At 42.6% G+C, this 9,246-nt stretch overlaps 1 protein-coding gene and 1 non-coding gene across 2 annotated transcripts; one reads left to right on the forward strand and one right to left on the reverse strand.

Moving 5' to 3' along the window:
- Window positions 1-3,105: 3,105 nt before the first annotated feature.
- LOC141042496 (small ribosomal subunit protein uS2m-like) lies at window positions 3,106-4,532 on the reverse strand. The gene has a single exon (XM_073511024.1). It carries the CDS (start codon window positions 4,217-4,219, stop codon window positions 3,143-3,145), a length of 1,077 nt encoding a protein of 358 aa, XP_073367125.1. The 5' UTR covers window positions 4,220-4,532; the 3' UTR covers window positions 3,106-3,142.
- Window positions 4,533-8,339: 3,807 nt separating this feature from the next.
- Window positions 8,340-8,422, forward strand: TRNAH-GUG (transfer RNA histidin (anticodon GUG)). Its single transcript has one exon. It is a non-coding gene; the product is annotated as a tRNA-His (tRNA).
- The last annotated feature ends 824 nt before the right edge of the window (window positions 8,423-9,246 follow it).

Here is a 9,246-nt window from a genome sequence, read left to right on the forward strand (position 1 = left end):
GCCCTGGGATTTGACCAAAACGGCATAATTGAAAGCTCTCGTCTCAGTCGCTCGCCTAAGAAAAGGTACCGGGTTGCTCCGTGATGACGAATAAGCAACCCAGCCCAATCCTTGCTTTCATAGAAAAAGGTGAATTTACTCGAATATTCGTTCAATGACTCAATATTTAGTAATCAAATCATGCGTTTGTTAGATCATTTAGTGAGAAATAAAACGAGAATAAAGAGAGAGTCCTCACCTCAATATCGACAACAATGACCTGGCAAGTGAAGTAAAGTAAAAGCAAAGTAGAGCCCGGTTGATGTCAAACGTTTTCAAATCTTACCCACCATATCTATTCATGCACGTTACTAGATGAAAAGTAAAAAAGAAAGCAATGATGGTTTTTATCAGAGCCACTTTACAACCGGTTTAGCAACTTCTTCATGCCCCTACGAACGAAATATTTGGAGTTTGACAACTGGTTGACGCCGGTTGATACTCGAATGAATATATCGCCGGTAGATACTTGCTTTTCTAATGAGGTAGACACTTTTGCATGTTAAGGTTTCCACTTCAAACCATCCAGATTTACACTTCAATTTCTCGTTGTTGACACGGTTTACACTTGACTTCATTCAAACTGACACTTATGTATCTATCTAGGCGGGCGGGCACTTAACCAAACTCAGGTTGACACAAACTATACAAAAGTCTTAATTAGGGTGTTTTTTTCCGATCAACCCGAAACTCCGAACAGAACCGACCCTGACTAGACCTTTTCCCAAGCAACTCCGAATACTGGAAAATCTGAATGAAATTCGATAAGAGAAATCAGAGCATGTTTCTAAATTTGTGATAACTACTTATTTATGAGTGAGAAATGCTTCATGCGAGCACCCTTGGCGGCCTGCTTTTGAGACAGGGAGGCCATGCTCGTATCTATGCTTTTCATCATTGGTCTGGTCTACTCGTACCCCACCCCACAAGGTACATCTTCGACTACCGTGCTTCTTATCTTGACGCTATACATTCAGTTCAGTCAGTCCCAGAGACTTATCCTTCAGAAAAAGGTAATCCACCCATATTGGACTTTTCTTCACCTGGCCTCGCGGATTCAATACCGAATTCTCTTCGCATACCGGCCTGCTAATTCCGGGATTAGCTGTTCTCAATGACTGGTGGATGCCTCTTTTCTACCTTATAAATCCTTTTTTTATGTACCTTCTCCCTCTCTACACCTTTTTTTCCGCCTCGCCGCCCAGAAAGACCTATAGAAGAAGGAAGAATTCAATCCGTATACTCCAAGCGCCGTAACTATCGCACTTTCCAAGCAACCCTCCAATGAAGAAAGTGCAATTGAAACAATCAAGAACGGAAAAATAATTAGACTCCATCGTCAATTGTTTGGATTGGAATTAGGCTCCTCTACTCTAGTCGTCCTCTTCTATTTCGGGCAGTAGCTCAGCCCGTTCCGGGCCTTCCTTTACTGAATCTATTAGTAGTTGCACTTTTCGACATATGCCTTTATTTAGGCATTGGTTGTAGGCATCCCCTTCTCTTCAAGGAATTTCTGCGCCCGGTTCCTGATCAAGTGTTGGAAAAACCGGAATATGATGCTTTCTACTTCAGCAGTAGGGTTGGCCTGAAGCCAGCCCATAGAATAGATACGGGCGTGTTCTACACAGGAGTTCTTGTAGAACATGTTCCAATCAAACCTCTTTCCCTTCGTCTCCGGTTTTCAATACGAACAAGTGTCATCCTCTTCTCCCATCGTTTGGATGGAATACCCACGTGGAGCTGACCTTCACTTTTCAGAGACAGGGGCAAGCCGATAATTTGTAGCCTCCCTGGTTGTTTTCTGGAAATTTCAGTAGAAGTGAAGCCCTGTAGGAGCTCCCTAAGGACTCTAGCTAAGACCTTTTTGAGACCCTGGGTGACTCGCGTGGACTTATCCCCTCTCGGTAAGCCGAAGACCATATCGTCTGTGTAGCGTGCGTAATAGAAGACTACGGCCCCATCCTCTCGGACCATTACCCTTTCAAGCTTGGCATCCAATATATGGAGATAGCAGTGAATGAGGACAGGTTCAATTGGGCTTCCGAGCGGTATTCCTCGCTTCTGGCTCGTGTAACTCTTACCTTTACTATCTACGTGTGGTTTTCATGAAAACCTATTTTATCAACCTATGGACTCCTTTCAATGACAGAGTCTTTGGAGCAAATTGGTTCAGGATTCTAAGGTTAGAAAAGAGTTACCACTCAAGGGAGGAACAGGATATGTGGAAGGCTATCCTGGTGGCTCAAGACTGACCGGTATACCTGGACCAGTCTATATTGAGCCATATTCATCAATTCGTCAGGCAATTTGGCCTCACACAATGTATCCCTGTTCCACCAGACGCTTAATCAACCCTGGAACACAAGAGAACCCTTCTTATCGAAGAGAATTGCGTATTAAACAGATGAGAGAAATAGCCCTAAATATGTGCATCGAGTAAGTCATTACCTTCTATTCGATCTCCAGTATCGCTCATCAAGTACTTGATCAGATTCCTCTTTTTTCTTGCAATTGCAAAGTGGTGGAAAAAATTTGTATTTCGGTCACCATGTCGTAGCCAATTGGCTCTGCCCCGCTGGAGCCATGCTACTTCTTCTTGTTCAAACAGGTTCTCGAGCAGCAGTCAAATTGACTTCCCCTGCTTGAGCGTAATGCCCGCCCCTGGTGTGGTGGAAAAAGCCTCGTTTTCTATTCCTTTTAAAGCTGCTGATGCGAGCTACCGAACAAACAAGATTAGTACAAAAAGCCACAACTAGCACTAGCTTTCATGATTGCTTCTTTCTACCTTTCTCACTCCGGTAATTGCTCCTTCTCCAAAATATCACTACGGACAAGATGAGCTAATAGAAAAAGTTAGGGCAACAGATGATAGCGACTCGCCAGACTCGAACTGGCATAGGCGGATCGGATCAAACGAAATTAGCCTTTCTTCCATCAACAGGAATCGCTTTGATTTCGCAGTTCAAGAGGATGGTGGGGGCAACCTCTCTACATCTGCGGGCCGGTAGGCCAGCCAACTAACTCTTCAAATGAAGAACTGATTACTCCACATCTATGAACCGATCATTCCCCGCCCTTGCCCATTATTTCTTTTTGTATCACGCTAGGACTTTGCCTCTTTTTTTGAGGAAAAATATGGAAGTAGAATCTCCTCTCTTTTAGAGGCGTCTTCCAAATCCAATTTAAGATCAATGAGGTCTTTCAGAGAGCCGCTGCTCTTTCCATTAAATTCTAGGATCTCTTCGATCCTATGCGCAAAAGCAAGGTGTAAGCCCGCGACCCCTCGATCGCTCTCAGAGTCAATCGGCCCAAACCGGGTTATGAGCTCAACGAAAACAAAAGTATTTTTAGAAATTGCCTGCAAAACCGCCTTGCGAGCGTTAGCGTCAGCGCCATCTCCTGATGGATATTTTTTGCGCATCTCCAATAGCGCCTTGGCCCTATTTTCTTCTTCGTCTATTGGGGAAGAAGAAGAGGTGGAGTAGCAGGCGGATCTCATCCCTCCTGCGGACTTCCCCGTACTCAAAGTGACTCTGAGAGATTGCGCTTCTCTACTAATCGCATTCTGTTCAAGAATCACTGTTTTCATGATCGAATGACGAAATAGATATACGAACTGTATAGGATCATTCACTGGGATGGGATAAGTGATTCTTTTATAGGATTCCCATGGGATCGTAGAATCAACTAAGGATGGAATAGGTATTTGTGATCGATCAGCTTCCAGTATGACCGAAGACTTTCTATCTGCATTCAGAATAACCACACAATCAGGTTGTTGGTTCAACCCAAAATTGATCTTCTTCTTTCTTGAACGGAATTTTTTTTTATTTGCAAAAGAATTGGTCAAAAACGCCCCGATCTTCCATTGAGAATCATCGAAACAATGAGAATTCACATTTCTTATATAGCTTCTTAAATAGCTCGCCATTTCTTCCGTTATCTCATAAATAAATAAATGATTGGTCTTTAAAAAGAAGGAACGGCCTTTTTGACGACTGGGAGATCCTATAAAATGAAGAGCGTTTCGTAAACAAATCAGTGTCTTGTCTGAATCGAGAATAGCAATTCCATTTCTTGAACCACGGATATAGACTTTGAAATGGTGATCAGCTACCCGACGGCCGAGATGTGCATTCGTACAAAGTAATTTAGTACAGACTATCGAAAGCATTGTCATTTTGCGATTTGAGTTCCGGAGATACAGGTGGTAAGTTATGGGTAATGCGGGGGAACTTTAAGACGAGATAGAATACCTAATATGGGAGTGGTTTAAGTGAGAGAATAGCTCCCTTACCAAACCAACTGAGCTATTTGCCATGTTTTTGACAAATGACCTAACTTTGATGTGATGTGCCCGGCTAGCCCGGATCATTCTTAGAGCAGTCGAGGTTACCGGAATTACGGCCTTCCGTACAAGAACTGGCACTATTGTAACTCGCTATGGGCCTCCTGCCTTCTCGAAAGAAACTGGCTTTTGAAGAAATTACTCTATTTTACGCATTTAGTTGAAGCGAATTCAAAGAGCTCTATCGAGCAAGGAAGGAGTATACTATACTGTAGCTGGATAAGCTAGATACCAAAACTTTGATAAAGATTGAGGCAACCCATTTGAGGAAGAACCGGACGGACCCCTGTGGAGATGGCATAAACAATCCTTTGACGAACTTTCTGGTTAACATAGAATCTATGAGTTTTTTCTTCTAATTACTACTACTAACATTATTCAATCTGGTATCCAAGAATTTATTAAGCTCATCCCGCAAGCACATGTACACATCTTGGATTTTACCGTCTTAAGATGGAAGAAGATTCGTTCTCCTACCCATTTCTAAGTTAAGCAAGAGATAACTCATAATTTGATATGCACTCGCACTCGCATCTTGGGTCACTGGAACCTGATGATAATTACTCACTCCTTCATCCTGAGAAAGGATCTTGGCTATGAAAAAAAATGGATCACTAGCTTGCGCAGCAAATTGAATGAAACTTTCGTCCGAAGTAAACATTTCAGTCTGGTGTTCGTTATACCATTTAAGGGCATCATCTAAGTTCGAGAACTTTGGATACTTAAAGGCTGCAGCACATGCTAAGTGTTGACTGAGATTCTTTTTTTCCGACAGGTGGTTTTGTGCTTGAGGTTGAGGATGATCGGCAGAAAAGAGTAATAAACTTTTTGACAAATCACGCTCATGAAAATGCAATACACCTGAACGGTAGATTCTACCACGGAAGTCCATGAATGCTGGCAAATAGAATTGATAACCTTCGTATGCTGACGCAAGTCTTATTACAAAATCTTCATAACTGGCCTGCTGCACCTGTTTTAATAATTTATTTAACAGTATGTTATAGCTACAAGCATTATTAATACCTTTGACGTTATTGAAGTAGCACTCCCTCAATATGTCTGAGGCTTCTGTCGGATTCACGCGAGCCACAGCATTTGGTAAAAGAAGCCCACACTCAACTAAACATTGACGATTCTTTTCCAGAAATCTCAAGAGCCTTTTGTTTATTTCAAACGCTTGAGACTGAAGCCCATTCAAAATATCACACATCTGCTTGTATTCTTTTTTATGTAACTTTATATAGAAGTGGTTTAAGTCATGGGAAGTTAATAGCCAAAAGTGATTCTAGATACCCCCCGTGGGTTTGCATAAGTAACCTCCTATCAGATCCGATAATGTATCAGGATCAGACCCCCTCTCTGCTGGTTGCCAATCCAAGGGTTTGCAAAGCATCGGAAGATTGAGTTTGATAGGGAGCAGATTTATGTTCAAATTGCACATAACATAACAAGAATTCTCTATATACCCTTGACCTTTCTTAAGAACCAGCACTGGATCTTCTTTTGTTACTCCCCTATCTGTTGATATATGTAGAACATTTCTTTCAATCATGAATTGGAGCAAGTATTTCCCGATATCATAATGACACTGAATTTTTTTCTTTTTCTCTTTTTTGCTAGCACCTTTGAGCTGAACAACATCCTTAACTGATTCTACCTTACTAGTGAGTACTGCTTCCACCTTACCACTACCTGGTGCTTTGTATTGTAGAAACCTTGCTTGTTCTCGTACAGTTGAATTAAGTTGATCTATAAATCTAGCTGCCTTAACTGCGGATGATTCCTGAAGAGTGTTGAATACCAAGCCTAGTACATGAATCATGATAGCCTCAAGCGTATAGATACCAAACATCTTAAGCATAGGTAAGCTACTTGGTAGGCAACCCTTTAGATATTGCTTAGCGTTAGGCTGATCTTTATTAATCAAAAACTTTACTATGTTAGGAGTTACTTTAAATAGATTATCCTCATCGAACTTCATTGTGCAATTTGCAATTTGATTCTGTAAATCTATTAATTCAGTATCGGAAAACACACCATTTTGATTCTTCTTTTCATTAATCAACAACTTTCTAACATCATCCTGATACATATCAACATTAGAAGTCTTTTTCGTTTTGTCAATATCCAACAGCTTAGCGTAGTAATCGTTCCAGAACTCCTTAATAATACGTGCATTTTGCAAAGATTTCTCATTCTCAATGCTATCATCATATGTCTCGGATTAATAAAATAGAACCTGCATACTTTTATTTGTTACCCTTACTAAACCGCAGTAAGGATACGAATACGACTGAAATAAACTACTAGAATCTAAATATAAGGAAAGGATCAGAATAAGTACTAATGCTCTGTATAATACTTTTCCCCGAGCGATGGTTTAGCGGATTCGGAATTGTAACCAAGCATCCTGGGTTCTATACCCGATTCAACACTAGAGCATGCAGCCGATCCTGGATACATAACTATATAAAGTGTGCAGTTTTGGATCTTTATTGGTAGCCAGTCTTTCACTTCTGCCTCTCCACTCCCATGCCTTTCTTGGTCGGACCAACCCAACCGGCGATTTCCGACAAGTCTTTCTGCTTAGAGCAAGAAGCGGAACCAAAATAAAGCTTTCTTTATTTTCATTTATGGATAACCAATCCATTTTCCAATATAGTTGGGAGATTTTACCCAAGAAATGGGTACATAAAATGAAAAGATCGGAACATGGGAATAGATCTTATACCAATACTGACTACCCATTTCCATTGTTGGGCTTTCTAAAATGGCATACCTATACAAGGGTTCAAGTTTCGATCGATATTTGCGGAGTGGATCATCCCTCTCGAAAACGCAGATTTGAAGTTGTCCATAATTTACTGAGTACTCGGTATAACTCACGCATTCATGTACAAACAAGTGCAGATGAAGTAACACGAATATCTCCGGTAGTCAGTCTATTTCCATCAGCCGGCCGGTGGGAGCGAGAAGTATGGGATATGTCTGGTGTTTCTTCCATCAATCATCCGGATTTACGCCGTATATCAACAGATTATGGTTTCGAGGGTCATCCATTACGAAAAGACTTTCCTCTGAGTGGATATGTGGAAGTACGCTATGATGATCTAGAGAAACGTGTGGTTTCTGAACCCATTGAGATGACCCAAGAATTTCGCTATTTCGATTTTGCTAGTCCTTGGGAACAGCGTAGCCACGGATAATTCCGAATCTACATAGGTCTAGTCCAGGGGACAAATCAATAGGAAATGCTATTTGCTTCTTAAGAAGAAGAACTTTTTTGAAATGAAAGAGTTTCCACGGGCGTCGGATATCATTTCTTCAAATAAGGAAGAAGTGTTATCGAAGGATTTCCTTCCATTCTTCCTGGTATGGAAGAAGTAAAGAAAAAGTACTGCGTCTCGATCTATACGAAAGGGCACTGGTTTTTTCTTTCGGTTTCATTGATAGCAGAAGAGTACGCTAGCTAGCGGAGCCTGAAAACGCTTGCTTGCGCCCCACCCCTACGGAAACTATTGCCTATGCTTGCTGCTCGCTCAGTGTCAGTAGAAGGGAAGAAAAGATGGTCACTCCTTTTAGGAACATGGCGAGCCTTACTTACGACTGTTGCACTTCACTCGCTGCTCGTTCATTCACTTGCTCATGAACTCGCTGCTTCGCCAGAAGCGACTAGTCGCCTCCTTTCCTCCGCCGAAAGATGCTTAGCCAGAAGCGACGAAGGAGGGGAGCTGGGGAAGGCCGACGATGGCAATGAGGGGGAAGCTGTCGTAGAAGCTTTGCCCCTTGCTTTACATAAATTGTTATGAACTTACTAAATGATCTTATTTATTCTCCCGGAATGCTAGCAAATCTAATAGTTCCATCTGCTCTTCTTAACTTAAGAACGAAGGCCGCCATCCTTCTTATTCAGGAACCCTTTGTTTGAGGAGGGCGTATCCCCGGGAAGGGGAGAGTGGCCGAGCGGTCAAAAGCGACAGACTGTGAATCTGTTGAAGGTTTTCTACGTAGGTTCGAATCCTGCCTCTCCCACTTGTTGTAGACTTAAGAGAAGAGAAAGTAGGCGGAAGCCTAGGAGGGCCAACCGAGCGAAGCTCTTTTTTTTTGCCGTGCCGTGAAGTGCAATTTTCTCGTATGCGTTTTAAAGAGGTTGTCAAAAAAAGACGATCTATAGAGATTCCCCATCTATATCCAATCGAGAATAGAAGCGAGTCGCTTCCGGCGTCGGCTTGTAGTCTCTGCAGTCGGCACACGCACGCGCCCACCATCATGCCTCCTTGGTTCGGGACGAAGCCAAGCGAGGCATACGATAGACGAAGGAAGCGCCCACCCAGCATGAGGGCTAAAACCTGTAGTTTTGAAGTTGCAAACTCCAGCTTCGAAGCTGGAGTGCTTTAGCCCTTTTTTAAGCAAGAATCACCGTCTTGAGCGCCTTGTGCGCTCAAGAACAAGCAAGGGATGAGCGCTTTGTTGCTAAAGCGGATACGTTTTCTTGCTGGGGAAGGCTAGTTTGATCGAGGATTGGAGAGGAGGGAGAGGTGGAATAAAAAGCTCGGGATGGATTTTGGAGTCTTTGTGCGAGCCGTATGCGGTGAGAGTCGCACGTACGGTAAGGAGGGGGGTTCGCGTCTATACGTGTAGTGTGGTGGTTGGGCCTACCCACCCTATTTGTTCCATGATCTATGGGTCTACTGGAGCTACCCACTTCGATCAATTAGCCAAGATTTTGACCGGATACGAAATCACTGGTGCTCGATCTAGTGGTATTTTTATGGGGATTCTTTTTATCGCTGTAGGATTCCTATTCAAGATTACTGCAGTTCCTTTTCGGGCGGCTGTAGGACGGACGGCCCCCT

This window comes from Aegilops tauschii, chromosome 3 (assembly GCF_002575655.3).
Source record: "Aegilops tauschii subsp. strangulata cultivar AL8/78 chromosome 3, Aet v6.0, whole genome shotgun sequence".
Lineage (NCBI taxonomy): Eukaryota > Viridiplantae > Streptophyta > Magnoliopsida > Poales > Poaceae > Aegilops > Aegilops tauschii.